Source organism: Apteryx mantelli, chromosome 1, assembly GCF_036417845.1.
Source record: "Apteryx mantelli isolate bAptMan1 chromosome 1, bAptMan1.hap1, whole genome shotgun sequence".
Lineage (NCBI taxonomy): Eukaryota > Metazoa > Chordata > Aves > Apterygiformes > Apterygidae > Apteryx > Apteryx mantelli.
The window spans coordinates 113,345,570-113,363,758 of NC_089978.1; the positions used below are offsets into that span (position 1 = coordinate 113,345,570).

Sequence of the window (18,189 nt, forward strand, 5' to 3'; positions counted from 1 at the left end):
GAGGCGCCCAGCGCCAGCAACCGTTAGGCGCTCCCGCGCGCCTCAGGGGCGGGGGCCGCCCCCGCAGCCCCGCGCGCGGAGCGCTCCGCCGCAACAAAAGGGGAAGCCGGGCGCACTGTAACGGCTGCTGCCCGCCGCTGGCCAGTAGGGGGCGCCGGTGGTTCACCGTGCGGCGCTGCCGCTGTTGGCGCCGGGACGGGGCGCGCGGCGGTAACCGCCTGCCCAACCGTCACCTCGGGCAGCCGCTCGCACGTGGCCTGAGGCGGCGGGGCTCGCAGCAGGGCCACGGCTGAGGCTCCCGGTAAGCCTCCCGCTGGCCACCCGCTGCCGTGCGCCCACACCATTCATTCTCTTAACTCCCCATTTCCTTCACGTTGCTCCTTGCTTCGGTTTCGCGTCGCTCTTTCTCTAGTGTGTCCCCCCCCCCCCCCAGTGTGTGTCGCGTGTGTGGGGGGGAACGGGGCTGTTCTTCCTTCTTCCTTGGAGGTTTTAGACGATTTTTTTTTTCCCCTTCCCGGCCGCCCCCCTCCGTTAGTCTCCGTGGATCGCGTTTCGTTCTGCGAAACTTTCCCGTTCAGGGGAGTTGCTTTGCAACCGAGAGGTCTTGGGGAGAGCGGACAAGGTAGCGGGGGAAGGCAGGGAGGGGCACTTATTTGTTCGTTTTTTTCAGCTGAACAATCGTAAAGGTTTTGTAGATCATGCGTGATTTTTTTTTTTCTTTTGCAGCCTTTTATTTTCCACAGAGCGGGTCAGCACAAAAACCTCTGGGGAGAGCCTTTCAAGGGGCTCACTCCCAAGCGTGTGTATGTGTGAGCGAGGGAATGAATAATTAGGGAGCAGTTCCATGAAATCACTTACCGAAAAATTAGCTGCCCATTAAACGGGAAGCAGGAAGGAGCAATCATGTAAATTCTACCTATAGCCAACTGTAGAGGCGAGATTTGGGGGGGGGGGGGGAGGAGGAGGGAGAGGCAGGCGCTGCCTGCAGTAAGTCTCGCTGCCAGCCCTACGGCTGCCTCATTGTATCGCCGTCCCCATCTCCCTACCCCCGCGAGGCGAGGCGAGGGACGCGTGGGTGTGGAGCGCGCCGCGCTAGTCCACACCCCGCAGCCTCCCTTCCTCAGGCAGCCTCGGGAGCTGCGCTCATTCTCCTCCCTCTCCTCGCCAGCCGGTGTGTCCGCGGCGGCAGGCGGCGGACGCCGGGCTGCCGGGGAGAGAGAGCCGCGGCGGCAGGCGGGAGGCCCCCCGCGCCCCGCTGCCTCGCACACGCTCGCCGCCGCTGCACGGCCGCGCCGCTCCCGCCCTCCGACACCGCACTGGAGTTGCTGCCCTCGGGCGCTTTCCGCTCGCGTTGCCGGTGAGGAGGGAGGCTTTAGGGCTGTGTTTTGAGGGGGATGCTGAGAGAGCCATCCCCTCCTGTAGCGCACTGTCTAGGCGTTCCTATTATGGAAGTTAAGTGAGAAACTCTGCAGCTTGAACTGATTTGGTGGAGAGAGAGAGAGAGAGAAAGGGGGAGGGAGAGAGGAAAGGAAAATAGCCAGACCAAGCCAATGATTTTCCTGCAAAGTGCCGGGAAGTTTTCGGAACACTTTCTAGGAATCAGGTCCTTCCTCAAAGTCTCGTCGTGTCTTCCGGAGAACGAGCTTGCTTTTGGATTGCCATGGAGCCTAAAGAGAGGCTTAGACACACTTGAATAATTCCTCCGCTTGGGCTGGATTGGTGGGAGTTTAGGCAGGAGTGTGTGCAAAGCAGAAGCCTTCGGAGCTCGCTCTCTGCTCTCATCTAGATGGATCTAAAAGTGTCATATTCAAGACCTTTCCATCTGTAGCTCTTGATTTCAAGATTTCCCTTTCCGCTGTAATTAGCTGCTAGGAAACTGAAAACTTTTGGACCTACCTCTTACTGCTTTTGGATACTTTTTTGGGGGAATCTCTCTGGAATTGGTCTCGCAAGCGATCTGGATTGCTTTTAATATGTCAAAATGGGTCTGCTGACGCCACTCCTGCTCTTTGGATTTGCATTTTTTCAAGTCTATGGTAAGTTCTCTTCTTTCAGATATGCCGTTTCTGTGCAGAATTTCCCTTCAGCTGAATCTGATTTGGGACAGCACATGGGCGACGTTACTAAGCTTTTAACGTTAGAGAGTCTTAAGTTTGTTTCTGGTATAAAAAAAGTATTGCGGGGGGGGGGGAGAATATATGTTTCCAATAAGCAGTTCTTCTTCTCTGTTAACTTAATGGAAAAGTAGCTTATGAAGGGAAGAATGTCAGCGTGAGGACACAGGAACAAGTACCGTGCTAAACCTTTTATTTCGGGGAAGGTGGTGGTGCTGGGGGGGGGGGGGGCGGCACGGACCGGGAAGGAGACGGGGAAGGCAGAAAGCAGGGAGCTGCTGTAGCCGACGTTGCTGTGCCTTCTCCTATTGTTAAACTTTGAGGTGGGGGGAGCCGCCTAGCTGCGCCCCGCCGCCAGGTGAGGAGAATCTGCGGCGTCCCCAGGCGCCTCCCGCCGGCGGGGCGCGGCAGGGCAGGGCAGGGCAGGGCGCCCCCTCCTGCCGCCCCGGCCCCGGGCAGGTACGGCGCCGCCGCGGGAGGGGGCTGCCCGCAGGGAGCACTGTTAAACTTAGCAGGGGTGGGGGAAGGTCTCCCCCTCCCCCCCCCGTTTTCCTTTTGGGACTGCTTTGCAAGGCTTGTTCTTCAAGTGTGAGTAATGGGTGAAGGAATATAAATGAGCATTTTGTGGCAAGCGCGCTTCAGGGAGGGCAGAAACTTCAGTGAAAGGGAAGCGCTTGAAATATCTGTTGAAGTAGGGGTTGGTGCTGTGCTGCGGTGTAGACACTAAATGCATCCCAGTAGCTCAAGAAGACATCTAGAAAGCGCGCGTCTATAACAGCATACAGTTTGTGTGTGTATGTGCTGGGACCAACGTTTGGCTGTCCTCCTAATAACGGATATTTTCATCTTTGAACAGTCTTTTAGACTTCAGATGAATCTAATGTCTGGGACCCTGGCCATTTTTGCCTGTTACAGAGCAAACTTTGTTCCAGGAAGCTACTGCTCGCAGTATTTACAGTATCAGTCTCTAAGCAAGGACTGTTTGTAATATGAAGTGATGCTACCTCACCTGCTGTAGGATTATTGTTTGCAGTTGTAGGCTGTTCGGGGTATTTCTGCCCCTCCTCTCCTCTGCTCCTGCAAGAAAGGAGGCAAAATACACAGACTAGCAGGGGGAGACATTTGCACACTGCTTTACATTGATTGCATAATATGCTGTGCAATTTACCCTTCAGTTTGGTCTACTGATAAGAAAATACGTTTTTTACATAATATATGTACCTCCTAAATAGTAGGAAGTTTCATCTGTGAAAAGATTTAATGGAACATTTACATCTACCAGCGTGGCCATGGTTCTGTGTGGTTTTTGTTTTGTTTTGTTTTGTTTTTTTCTCTCTCCTGTAACACATTTTGATTCAGAACTGGAAGGCCTCCGGTATCAGAGAGATCTTTGTATACAAACTGTAAACATCAGGCTGTAGAAATGTAATTATTAATAAGTGTTTAAAATTGTATGTAGCTAGAAGGAATACAATTAAAGTGCTCAGTGGAAGTGACAGAGTGAATCAGAGGAGCTTGGTGTTACAGAATGTAATTAATGTACCAGGCTGTTTGGAGATATATGAAACAAATGCAATTAACCAGCTTGCTGGAACGACAGGAGCAAGACATAATTTATTCCGGTTTTGTCATGGGGAGCACAAGTAGAACCTTTGTTCTGTTTTAGCCTTATAGGACAAGGGTGGGGGTGCAGGTGAAGCACATAACTGATTCAGAGCTGGACCATTAGAAAAACATGCTATGAAATTGCCCAGAAAAGGTGCCATCCTTTCCCTTCTTGGGAGGATATTGCAGGGGCTGTGTCAAGTCTGGCTACATTAACTGCTCTAAAAAAAAATGCCTTGTGAATAGCACATCATGATAAAATACAGATAAGCTGTTGTTGCCAAAATGACTAACAAGTAGCTTTGAAGAAACACTGGTATGCAACCTTGGCATGCAGTACTTTTGTCCCCTTAGATGCATAGTAATTATGATTACACCTTAGGGTGACACGTGCCACCAGTTGCTTTGAAAAGATAATATATATATTGACATTAGTGCTATTTGTCATATAAAAAAAGTAAATAAACAAAACTCAGGCTATGAACTACTCAGTTAATAAGTTCTTGGGTTGCTTTTTGTGTTTAAAGGTTCCCTTTTAATGCCTTTTTTTTTCTTTTATTTTCTCTATACTCTCTTGGCATGAGGTCCAAACAGAGAGACACCATAGCATTTGAGGCATGATAGCCATCCTTTTCTCTGTGACATTAGTTTTGTTCAGTGACTCACAAGTGGTATTACACAGTGCATAGTGGTGTAGATTGAAATGGTAATTTTTTTTCTTCTGAAGTTATTTTCTCTGTCTGTGCTTTTATGGCACCTGAAAATTGCAGAGCTTGATAAAAATGGCAGAAAATGTGTTTTTTTTTTTTTTTATTGTGCTTATGATTTTCCTGTAGCGCTGCCCTATTCTTGCAATCTGCCATAATTCTCTCTTTCTTTTAGCCATCAATCTTGGTTCCATATATATATGTGTGTGTATACATATATATGTATAATGTATATGTGGAACCAAGATATACATACATATGTTATATCTTTTTCTACAGCATCCATACTATAAAATAAAACAGTAGTTGGTTGAGTTAAAATAGCTGATTACATGTTTTTTGTAGTATTCAATTGATTCTGTCATCATTAAAGGTTTTTGTAATCTTCTTTCAGTCATTAGTAAAGCTTGAAATGATGAAAATGAACAGAAAAGTTCATGTTGTGGGCCAAATTCAGCCCTGGTGTGACTCCCAGTGCTTTCAATGAAAACTACAGCCTTTTATGTCAGGACTAGCCTTTAGTCATTGTCCCTTGAAAACTGCAAGTGTGACAATCTTGTATGTTTGGTATTAAAGAAATATGAATATAATTCTATAATGGCGGCATTTTGTCTTCATTTTAATATATTTTGAAAGCATTTATTTTCTTAATGAAAAGTATGCATTTGATATGGTGGTCAAGCATTCTACCTTAAACTTTTTAATCCTTTCAAGCATTTTATCTCTTTGTTTCTTTACACCAGTGGCCTTGCACAGGTCTCAGTGGCCCACCAGAGAATGTCTTTTATAGAAAGCTAGAGTATATTCTTACAATGAGTATGTGTTCTGACAGGGTCTTGATCTCTCATGTGAGTTTTGCTGTTGATGGATAACCTTTGATTCTGTGGAATGTTTGCATTTTAATGCGGTAAAATTCTTTTTAAATGAAGAATTTGCATTTCTGCTTCCTTTAGCTTGTTCTTCCTTAGGTCCTGATTCTGAAGAACATTTAGGCTCATGCTTCTATTACTTATTCAGAATCTCAATGAAGCTAATCGGGATTTAAACATGTGTTCCAAGTTAATCATATGCTTTAAAACTTTGCTGAGTAGGGATGAATTTATGCCCATGATGAAATGTTTTGCTGAATTAGTCTTAATATTTTGCTTTCCTTACTTCCTGTCTGGTAAATTGTTATTGCAACAGCATGTACTTATGTGCAAAAGATAAGCCATGAGAAAGTGCTGTAGTAATGCTTCCAGAGATGGCTATATTTGAAAAATTAATTTCTTTTTCTTTTTTGTTCCTTTGCTATCTTGTTGTAGGACAAAAGGTCTGATACCCATAGTTCTTTCAGAAAAGGTAGAACTGTTGTTTCTGTTTGGTTTGTTTCTTATTTTAACTTTTCAGTCAATTGGACTTACTACAATAATCCTTCCATTAGTAATTTTCTGGAATGATGGGATTGATGTTGCGTGTGGAAAACGAATGTTATCAGTGCAACGCATATATGGAATAAAGATTTGTAACCTTAAAAGTAGACAAAAAGACTTCAATAGTTTTTTAAGGATGCCTAAAAAGCATAGAGAAGACTCACTGAGAAATTCAGTTGGAGAAAATGGAGGCTTTGGCTAGTCAGCCCTGTCAGCCCTGTTTCCAGGGGTTGGTTTTCTATAGCAATGCTGTGTAGGCTCATAGCACTGGTCTCAAAACATGCTCTGTCCACTGCTGAACTGTTTAATGGAAATTACTAAGGAGAATGCAATGTGATGCTTTTTAGCCAGTTGCTACCCTTGAATTGGTATTCAGATATTGATCTCAGCTAAATAGATAGCTAACAGGTTCAGTACATTCCATTTTGGCCACCTAAGAACAACACTGCTGTCAGGTTTTATCTGTTATCTCAGCTGGCATGGCAGAGGTTGTTATTCCTGTGGCTGCCATCTGGCTCACCACCTCTCATACCAACCTTGTAGATGCTACTTAGCAATCGTATTGATGCTGTTTCTTGCCAAGAGGCTGATTTACTGGTGCTCATTTCTACATTTCTATAAGAATCTCTTTATTTTGTGTGTAGAAGTAAGCAAGTGTTCATGCTTGCCAAATAAATAAATGCTTTTTTGGCTCTGACTGAAGAGACATTTCTTACATGTAAGCATTTGATGAATTACAGAATGTTTATTATACTGTTACCCAAACTTTCTTACACTTGCATTTTTACACTGCATGTTCTTTATGCATTCAAAAAATTTTGGTACACAGAAGTGTACAGAATCTGACCTTAAATCACCACTTTGGAGAGAACTTTGAGGGTACCTTTTATGCAGGGCTGGTCATGTGTACTGTTACCTATGAGATCTTTGACTACAAAAGTAACTGCGCACATACATAAGGATTTGTGGTTGTAGATTTTAATCTCACCATTTTTAGTCTTAGGTGTGGCTTCTAGTATACAACACAAACTGGACTTTCTGCCTTTGAAGTTATGTGTCCAGAAATAAGATTGGGTTGTCAGTGTGCCCTTGCCTCAAGCCATTTCCTCAACAAAGTACCTATTAAGCACCTGCAGTTAATAATTTTCATTAGTATAAAGGATAATTACGTAAGCCCACATTAATTTAGGACCTGATTCTGCAGTACCGAAACCTATAGCAATTTTGCCGTTGAGTCCTCTGCAAGGAAGACCTTGAAAGCAGGTGATATCTTGAATTACCATAAGTAAAGACCTGCATTTTCCTTTGATATTTGATCTTTATGAATGTAATCTTGTTGCAAGACAAAGTTAGCTGGTTGCTGCATCTTTCCATGGAGATACATCTGTATCCTCTAGGATTCAGAATCTATGTTTTTGCTGTAGTCCTACTTACTCCTTTCTTGTTCCTATTTATTATTCCTATTTCTTGCTCCTCTCTTTACTAGTGCAGAGTATCCCTTTATAATTGGAAAGCTGCCTCTTGTGCTTGGGTGTGGGATGGGGCTCTAATGATTTGCATTCTTAATATTTTTCAAGCCAAAAGTTCATGAAGTAAGAAATGGCTTTTTATTCCCTCTCTGCCACTTATCTGGGCTTTGCTGCCTTGTAAGAGAGCCAAGATTTGCTCTTAATTTTCTTGAACTAATGTATGAAGAACAGTACACAGACTAACCAGTAGTACCCATGTAATAAGCTGCTGATTCTTACATTGAGCCACTGTACTCTAGTAGCCAAGCCTAATTGAGATTCATCTGTGTATTATGGACAATCATGGTGTGAAGATATTAATTTAAAAAATGTTCTGTAGCTTGTACATAAGTGTTTAGCTTGCAATCTTTATCAGTCTCCCCCAGCTGTTTTTTTTTTTCTTGGCTGAGCAAATTGTTTGTAAACTCACTAAGTAATGGTTATCTGCAACTCTCTGCAAGTTGCCCCGTCGGTTTCTCTGGGTTTTGAGCTAACTTTCTGCTTATGTTCTAGATTGATTTGTGAACATCCTTCTCCCATGCTTAATTTCTCTTTGAGTTTAGTTACACAGCAAAACCAGTGACAGTAGAAACCACACAACTTCATTTTGTTTGATAAGGTTACTTATTTCTCTTACATTCTGCCAGGAAATGATGTATCATATTTGGCTTACTGATAACTGAAGGTTGCAAATCTTTTGGTGATTCCAGTGCCTATTTTGAAAACAATTAAGATTGTGTGCATCCAGGTTTTACTGCAGACTTCTTATGCTGTTAATCCTTTCTAGTTGTGGATATATTCATTCGGCTCTAATTGTCTATGCAAATTATGATAGGAAGAACACAAAGCGCTTTAAAATGCATTTTCAAATCCTCATTGTTTGTAGGTGCTTATTGCATGAGACACCATTCCAAGCTTGGTTTAGAGCAACCTTGATGATATGTGATGCTTGCTGAATTGCTCTTCCTGTCAGTGAATCTTTATTGTACCCCTTCAGATCCAGCAGAATTCTTCAGTCTACTACAGTAAAAGACAGTGGCCTGTCCATATACTATTTTATACTGTTACAATTTACTTGTATTTTGTCTTTTTTTTTTTTTTTTCCAGATAAATTAGTTGGGGCAACAGCTTATTTGGCCTGAGATACGGAAATGTACTAGTAGGATCAGTGGGGATGCCAAGAGCTGAAGTATGGAGTTACTCATTGGAGCTTACCTAGATGACTATGCCACAATGCCTGTTGTGGCATGTGGTCTTTTAGTATGTATTTATGCATTGCTTATATAGTTGCAGTGTAGCGTGCCAAGGCAAGAAGAGTTTCTCAGTAATGTGCTTGTCATAAATGCAGATTGGACAAATAATGCAAAGAATAAATGGCCAGCAGCAAGTTGTAAAACATGGTAAACTCCGTAGTTCACTTCTATTAATCACTAGCCATTGATTGCAAGAGAAACTGAGTGGAAAAAATTTAACCTTTTAAAACCAAAATGTCAGGTAACTAACATCAAACGATTTCTTTCTCATGCAGAGTGAACTGGAGAAACTGTTCATGCCAGGGTACCAGAAGTACTTTTTTACTGCTGTGATAATGTCAAGAATTAAGAAACAGTTATGAGAAGTATTTTAATGCTACATCAGCCCTGTAATCATGGTTTCTCAGGCTGTCATTCCATGCAGTTTTTCAAAGTCCACGTCCTGTAGCTCAAATGGCTTCATCCTGGCAAAGGAATGATCAATTTTAACCGAGTGCTGTATATTGTGTCCTAAAGAGAACTCTCTGTGTAAGGGCTGGGTGGTAGTTTCTTGCATATTGGTATTGCGAAAAAAATGAATGGTCTGGCGATACTGTTGCACTAGGAGTGGCTTGGAAGGGCTGTCAGTGGTGTGTGTTTTCTCCACCTGTGTTTCCTTCCCATAGTCAACCTTATCTTGTCTTTGGGACTGTCACTCTGCAGTGGAAGCTGCAGCAAGAGATTCTGTGGGGGGATCTTCCCTCCTCCCTCCCGCTCTCTTTTCATGAATAAAATTGTGTGCCCAACACATTACATCTCCTTCAGGACTGGTCCTACATGCACAGTAGGGCTGCCCCTGTTCTGATGCTGTTCTGGGGAAAGAGATGACACTGGTTCCAGCCCTTTGGCTTCATGGATTAAGGGAGCACCCCATTTTTAGCAGGGGAATGAGGGGAGAGACAGGATAGCAGAGGAACTGGGCTACAAAGAATGTAGCTGGGTCAGGCAGCATAGCGAGTAAAGAGGGAAGCACAACACTAATATCATGCTAACATGATAGTATTGTTGCCTAATAACTTCATTTTGTATGCGGTATGTTTAGACTCATATCACTGTTATGTCACTTCTGTATCACTTATCCATGATGTGAATAAACCTTTCTGTTAAATTGTGTTGAATCTACTACTGTGGTGTTGAAGCTACTACTAGTTTGGAGCAGCTGCAAGAAAATGCTAAATTATATTTTGATGCAGCTGACTAAATTCTTTGCAGGTTTTAACTCGATTCAGTGCAGAAGAGTTCTGATAGATTGACTGGATTTTTTTGTGTGTGTATATGCTTTTATGATATGTAAGAGAAATTCAGTAGCCTAATTAAAATGTTCTGTTTGCATCAAGGAGACAACTGGTAAGCAAAGGACATTTCAAGGAGAAAGTAAGTCACAGAAGTACTACGGGCTATTATTACATTTTACTTATCTGTTAGGTCTGTTTTGCTACCAGCTGGATTTTAAGAAATAATGTTTTGAGTTTTAAGCAAATCAATATGCTGTGTCTACTCAGGTGTATGCCTGAATTATAAACTTGTTCTGCTTTCTTTTTCTGCATGAATGTGATTCGTCTTCTTAAGTTGCACAATGTGATGTTTACCTAATAAGACCAGACAGCTTGTTTTATAAGAAACAGTCTAACAGGATAAAATTCCACCAATTGGAATAGGGGGAACTTGTGATAAAACTGTCTTTTAGTCCTGTCAGTTTTAAAACTCAAAAAATAGCTGTGCTTGTATGCATATTTTCATAAAACACACACGTGTGTGCACGCACACACACACCCCTGTGATGAAAGAAAATAACTTTTGAAACAGTAAGGAGTAGAATATGTGTCCCTGATGGCAAAACTGTTTACAGTAGTAGGAACTGTTAAAACACTGAATTAAAAGAAAATGAAATGTATGACAAGTATTCAAACAATTAATAGGAATCTGTATAAAACAGGACTGTTTGATTTTATTTACTGAATCTTTTTTGACAATTGATCAATTTGGGATCAAATGCAAAAGAACATATGTCTGGCTTTGTATGACCCCAAATTTTTCTGTTCTCCCATTCAGCAGACAACATGCTTTTTTCCCCTAAGTGATTCTTGGTTGCTAGGAGAAGTGCAGTAGTCTGTCTTGCTCCTATCCAGCCATAAAACCGAAGAGTGTGTTGAGGTAAAGAGAGGGGCAAAGCACAGTACAGGCCATGAATCACAAGTTGTCTCTAATAAATCCACTTTGTTCTCACTTTTTCTTCAAAACTTTTGTTTTTACTGATAGTGTTTCTTTTCAGCTGATTTCTGTAAGCCATTCAGAGAGTGGAAAAAAAATTGTGCTTTTAAGAGTCTACTCAGAGGAACAAAAAAAGGAGGGGGGGAACTTTTGAGTTATTCATGGGGCCACAGTAGTGACAATGCACAACTCAATGAATAGCTTCAGTCAGCTGCCTTTAAAACTGGGTGATTGATACTTTTCGTTCTTTCTATTTTTTTTTTCTTGGTAGGAGTAGAAAGCACACAAAGTCTTCGAACTGGTTCTGCCAGTTTTCACCCTAGATTTGAAGTTGTTTACAAACTAGCTTAAAACTTCAGTATACAGGGTGCTCTTGAAGCATGTCTGGGTAATTCAGATGCTAATGTTGCATATGTTGGTTAAAATTAGAAGAAGAGAATTGTTAATAGTCATGCTGCTCTCCAGCTCTAGTTTGTGAAACCCTTTATTCACTCCCTAAATCATGCTTATTTGAATTAATGGTGTACTGTGGCAGGAATCACTTGACCAGTACCTCCTGTAATTATCTAAAGTGTGCTTAACCAGTTGTCATTGGCTACTTTTAAACCTTTGTAGTTAAAAATGGTTGTATGTGGCTAGTTATTATAGCAAGTGTAAGTGGTTAGACTATTATCTATATCAATAGACTATCAAAATTGGGGAGTTGTGGCAGATTTTGCTTGAAATTGTTTGTAGAATGAATGTATAGACAATATTCTTAAGTGCTTAATGAAAAGCTAGCCCTTAGAACAGTACTAAAACAATGATTAGGTCTCTCAAAAGAGAGCTGAAGAGGTCATGTGTCAGTCCTATGGGCGTGCAAAGAGAACATGCGACTGCAGAGAATTGTGGTTTGTGCTGTAAAAACAGATGACTGACTGCGAACAGAACAGGCCTCTGTATCATTCCTTAACAGGTATAAGTGGTGAATGGCTAAGGATCTCATTACCAATTTAGAATATCTTGTTGACTCAATTTAGTGACATGCAGATAATAGAGAAATTCAGTGATAATGTAATTGGAAAAATAGTGCAGCAACTTGTACCAATTTGTTATTCAACATTTGAACAAAATAGATTTCACCCATATTTCTGAGGGTGCTGGATGACCTGGCAGTACTGGACTCAGATCCAGCACAATTTAATGGGATTTGTGTCTGTTTAGGTCAGGGCTGAATTTGCCCCTGGGGAGAGATGAAGATGGAAGAGATGTAAGTTGAATTAGAGGGAGCTTGTTTTATCTTACAGTCTGCTAATAGTAGTTTTTGTTTTGTTTTGTTTCTTTTTCTTCTTTGACCCACACAGCCCTTAGGAGTTATTTAAATACCATCTACACTACTGATTTTTCATTTACTTCCGTGGAAGCTTCAGGTGCTTAGACCAAGCAGGATTTGGCCTCATAAATCATAGTGGATGTTTTCTTGGTCATTCTGCAGTGTTAGTCCAAAAATGCTGTTGTCCTTCCTCCTGCTGAAAATTCTGTGGAAAACAGATGCATCTTTGTCATTGCATGTGGGTATTAGTTAGCTAATTGGTTTTAACAGTTAATGTAAATGAGTTGCCCAGTATCACTCAGGAACTTCATGGCAGAAGGTGGAACAAACTCTGGTCTCTAAGGACCCAGGTCGTGGTGGGCAAGGTGTGCCAGTGTTAATGTTGAAAGATGGAGGGATAACATAACTAGTATTGCTGCATCTCTTTACCTCATGTTTAAAGCAAGGCAACATTTCACGTCTGTGAGGATGTGAATGGGAGAATCATGGAGCATAAATCTATCATAAAGTAATAATTTTCCTTCCTGGTACTTGATAGTCCCACTGTACTACCTCATTGAAGATAAGAGTGATTTAGCACTGCTGAATTTGGGACAGGGTGTAGGGGAGCAGAGTGGTGCAGTCAAATGGACTGTGAGCTGTGCCTTTCCTTCCTCATCTTTCCACCCTGGCCCCAGCTGTGTGTTGCTGGGAGTCCAAATATGCTAAGGAAGGAGTCAGGAAAGCAATAAGTGGTAGCTCTGGACCTTTTTGAAATTAGAAGGAAACCATTGTTGCAGGGTGACATTCAGCTCTCTGTCCTTTCGCTTCCTGCATTTCCCTCTTTTATTCAACTTCTGTGCCAAATGAAGCATAATATCTTCAGAAAACTCATGTCCTTCAGAGACTGATTCATTTGTAGAACAAATTTCTTTTTTCAGATTAAGTCATAGACAATTATTTAAGTGGGGAGCAGCTACACATTGCAGTGGAGCAGAAGTGAAGAAGGACGAAAGGTTTATGTACATTCTCTGCCATATGATAGGGAACACATGCTGCAGTGAGGGATGCCAAATGGAATAATGGATCTACAGCTATTTTTTACTTTTCCTGTTCTTCTCCCCTCCTGTTAAATTTACTTCCTGGATTTTTGCCATAAAGAAAGCAGTGTGGCTTGCTTGGAAAGTTTTAAAGGCAAAAATCTCCTTACTGTTGATGGTTTGCAGTCAGATTTGTAGATCCCTAGAAAATTTTCCTCTGCAGGGGCCAGAGAATGAGAGAGACATCTTAGCTTACTACACAGAAATCACTGCAATTGAAACTTCTGGATTTATTCTAGGATGTGGAGCAAAAATATGCTGTTGTGGTTACAGATTTTCATTCTCGGTGCTCCCTGTCCGTTACCTCTGTCCTTGTTCCTTGCTGCTTTCACGTAACTTCTTTATGTTTTCTAGCTGAAGACTTTTTCTTCTATCTTGTTTTCATGTCAGTTGTTTTTGTTCCTTTTCTGGCTTTTTTTCTTTTGGTTTCCTTTTCACCGTGATGCTTGAAGATGAAGAATGAAAGCACTGAAATTACAGAAAATGTTGTGGGTGGGGGGGCATTTGGTGATGGAGGAGCAATTGTAAGAAACTTTGTTCTTTGACTGGATTACTGTGTGCATAGGTAACATTCAGTGGAGGCAAAGTCTTGGTCAAATGATGTTGCCAGCCCTCACAAATGTCTTGTGGGGGGAGTGGAGTTCACAGGTGTAAGCCGAATCTTGCCTGAGGTTGGTAAAAGGTACCCTTCTGAACTTAGGTAGTCTAACTATGTCCAGATTCTGCATTTCAGTTTTGAAGTGTACAAGTCTTCACTCTGTCATGGAGAAACCTCTCTTTCAGCACAGAGGGAATTATCGATAACTATGTTTGTAAGTGGTTTGTAAGGTTTTCTATTATTACAAATAATCAAACTTTATCCATTTAATAAAAATCCATGTACAGGTGGGCAATCAGCTTAAAAAAATCAACTCCGATATTTAATGTTCTGCAAAGTTATAAACATGGAAGCTAACATTTTTAAAGTTAGGCAAAAGAGGTTAAGTAAATGTAAACTGAGGTGTTGGATCTGAGTAGTAATGGCATTCAAGGAAATAACTGTGCACAAGTAAACTGTTGTTGAAATCATGGTATTTGAAGACTTAATTTCTGCTTTTAACTTCCTTATTAGCTCTCTTACCTGTTAAATATTTTCTGGGTGAAAGTTTTTTGTCAAGTTTTTTAATTCACTGTTGATTTTAGTTGTACTAAAAAACAAATGTATTCTTTCTCAGTGGGTATGACTTGTAACTTGTGCATGAAAACCTGACTCAGAAGCTGCTGGGAACTGTTATCAGCTTCAGCATGGCCTTGGCTTCATTTTTGGAGTGCTTAGTGTTTGTGTGGGAAGCTAATGTGAAGAAGGAAGTTTGTTTTTTAATTATGTAGCGCTTAAGAGGTTGACTTAAAACTAAACATAAAGCTATCATCAGGAGGTTAACCGGTACAAGAAGATTCGCCGGCAGTCTGCCCATTAGACAACCGACAGTCAGCTCAGATAGCGATGCTAGAGACTCATCCAATGGTAAGCAGTGTAGTCAGCAGCTTGAGAAAGGAACTGTGTCTGTAACGCTATGGAAACTACATTATTTCATCTTCCAATGGAGTCTGGCTGTTGACTTTCGGAGAAAACCTTGAGCCGTGTTTGCCCTGAGGACTGTAACTTTCAGTATTGGGGAAACATACAAATCTATTCTAAAACCCATTTGTAATAAATTTGCAAAGCAGAAGGTCAGATAGGTCAGATATATCATTTGGCAAACAAATTTCTTCCATACCTCTTCTAGCATTTCTGACTAGCCATCTTACTAGGCTGCTTAATTTCCAGAGCGGTGACAAGGATAAAATGAATTCTGGCACTGTTTGGATAAAGAATGACACAGGAGTTAGCAGTGACTTGAAAGGGATGAAGAATATATGCAAGACTCTGTCTCTTCTGCCGTGCAGAATGGTTGTTTTGGCATTTCTTTGAGGTGGTCTCTGTGTGTATTTTAGGGCCCAAATCTGTATTTTTACCCCACATACTATCATTGAGGTCTGGGCCAGACTTTGTTAAAGGCTGCATCATGTTAATCCCATGTTCTTCCTGTTAATGTAGTGTGCCAGTATTTTTGTCCCTAAGGGAAATCACCAAAAAGTCTGCCTGAGAAAGGGACTGTGCCTTCTGGGCCTGTGCTCTGTTTGCAGAGAGGGAATAACTCCTGATAACCCCTCTGTTTGTTCTCCTGGCCAGCTAGGCATATAGAGGGAAAGGGGTGGAGTGTGAAGGAGCCAAGAGTTGGAAGCATTGCTCAGCACTTGCCTTGCATATTTCTCACGCACATGCACTGTGAACCTTTTGCTGCTGCAGAAATTTAAGATGGGAGACATATTTTGGCAAAAACTGGAATAAAGCATAGTGTTTTTCCCAGATGCTCAGAACACTGTTTTGCCAATTCAGGATTTAAATAAATGAATCTAAAAATCTAAAATACGTTTTAGAGAAGCAGGTGGATTCCTGAGACTTGGAAATTCCTCAGGGCAGGTATCTATGCAATAATAATGTGATGTATCTACTCTTTTTCTTTTTTTTTTACATGACTTTGGAAATTAATTTCCTAGTGCTCCAGACTTTTGTTTAACACTTTGAACAGACAGGCAGCATTCTCACATTTAACAAGTGTGATATATTAAGCTGGGGAGAGAAAATGTAGAGAAGGTTAGTTTTAATATGGACTCTGTAGGAGGGATGCTACCTAACGAATCCCTAATACCACATCCTGCAGTGTTATGAGTTCTAGTGGTCTCCTGTCCAAATATGTTTTTTTTCCAGCTTCTTTAACCTAACAGCCTCACAAGGTCATAATTCTTATTTCTCCTTTAGAAAGAAGATAGGTTACAAGTTGGACTAGCCAAGATGTAGCATTTGGAACAGGTAAGACTTCAGTGGTAGAACCGAAACACAGTACAAAAATAGTGGCACACAGGAGCAAAAATGTTCAACCTGTACACTGAGTACCCCAAGAGGAAATATCATCATCTTTAAAACATATTTTAATATTCCATGCTGAATTTTCAAAAGGCTTTTCAGATCATATTTTGCTTGCATATATTAAAGCTTTTTAAAACTTGGTCTGGAGTAGTTGCATATTCATGTTATATAAATGTAACCTAACTGGCTGTTGTGAGGCAAAGAAAGAAATCAGCCTATGATTCTATTGCATGTTGTTTCAGTACAATTATCTTGGAGAGCTATAAATAAATATTGCATATTTCTTTTACTTTTGTTTTTTCCTGTCTTTGAAAGGGTAAACTATTGTTAACAGACCTGAAAATCATTTTTGCATTTCACATTATTTTAAGGAAAAGAATGAATGCCTTTGTTAAAATATTTTTTAGTACTGTCTACATACTGGGAGAAGTAGAATAGCTGTCAGTATAAATGACTAAAGAATATATCTTCATGGCTTCAGGGAAGAGATTATGTAGAGGGTTTATAAGCATTTTTCCAAGCATAGTGTTTTATACGTGGCGTTACCTTTTTTTGTGAGAAAAGCTGGATCTGAGAAAATTAAGATGTTGGAGTAGCAATTTCAAAAAGTAGAGATTGGTCTAAAGCAGCTTAAGGAGGCAGAAAACACCTAGTAGAAAAATAAATATCCATCGCACAGATGTATCATTACCTTCTCTTGCTCCCTTCCAAATACGTTCAAATCGGCAAAAATACTGCTGTGGTTTCAGCAATGTCTTCTTTAAAAGTAGGTCTTGCTGTTTTTTTCCAGTAATGAAGAGATTTTGCATTGTAAGGGTTTTTGAGACTTTGCTGTCTGCCAGTGAACATGGTAAAAATTAGGTAGGAGTCCAATGAAGTATTTGAGTCTTCATGGAATATATACCTAAGATAATGTAGATGTCACTAGCTTGCGTGCCACTTCTTGTCATGCAGAAAATCAAAATCTATGCTTCAAAATACTTCCCTAAACAAAATGAAGTCAACGATGATAGATTTGGCTAACTCTTTGGCAGCATCTTTGTCTTTTTGATAAACCAAATATTTGCGACTTTAATTATTAAAACATAGTATTCCTGCCATCTGGTATTTCTTGCTCACTTCTGTGGGATGCTTGGGAGGTAAGTGAGAAGTGCTTCTTAAGAAGTTAAATATGACAGATTCAGAAAATTGAGAATTGGTGAGAAACCTTTATTATATAAGCAGTTAATAGGATGATATTTTTTTCCTTCACTTATTAGGCAGAAATCTTAACTGCTGAAATAGTCTTTTGAGGAATTTTTATTCTTTCTTTCATTCACTAATCTATATGCCTTTATTTTGGTTTAATTCTTTTGCATGTATTTCAAAATGACTTTCAATTCAAGGAGCACTTGAGCAACTTTTTAGAAGTAAAGTGGAAATCTGATGTTGCCCATTAGTGTCATTTGTAAACTAGAAGTGATCTCTTAATTTGAGGAATTTCAATCAATTATCATTGTGCCTTGTATTGATGAGGACTGAAGTTTGTTATTTTACGGCAATTGGCCATCTTTTCAAACTAAATATATTTTTTAAATATAACCACTGACAGAACAGCACTAATCCTTCTTATACATTTGTTGGAAGACAGTCTTTGGGATGGTAAAAATATAGTTTGAAAGGTATCATTTTAAACATAAACCAGGGAGGTTAGTATTTATTGCAAATAAAAGGTACGGGTGGTTTATTGGATGAAGTGATGGCCTTTCACCTCTGAGGCAACAGTTCAAATTAAGCCTTAGATCCTAAGTTAATTGAGATGAATGTTTTTATCTCTGTCTCTGGTGTGAAGTAGTCTAGATTGCAAAATCGCCATACATCTGTTTTTGCAAACTTGGTATAATTGGCATTCTCTTAGGACTTAGTTGGCATTGAAAGTGAACTATTTCTTACTGCTTAGAAAGGTGTTCCCTTAAGGTCGGGGTTAATGTCATTATCAGCTCTGTGCAGAATCCATTGC

The 18,189-nt window shown here is 40.7% G+C and overlaps 1 protein-coding gene across 1 annotated transcript in view; it reads left to right on the top strand.

The window, feature by feature from the left end:
* The first annotated feature begins 1,212 nt into the window (after positions 1-1,212).
* ROBO2 (roundabout guidance receptor 2) overlaps positions 1,213-18,189 on the top strand; it is a 477,419-nt gene continuing 460,442 nt past the window's right edge. The window contains exon 1 of the mRNA XM_067299835.1: positions 1,213-2,036. Coding sequence (XP_067155936.1) covers positions 1,982-2,036 — 55 coding nt within the window. The 5' untranslated portion in view covers positions 1,213-1,981. The remainder of the gene's footprint in view (positions 2,037-18,189) is intronic.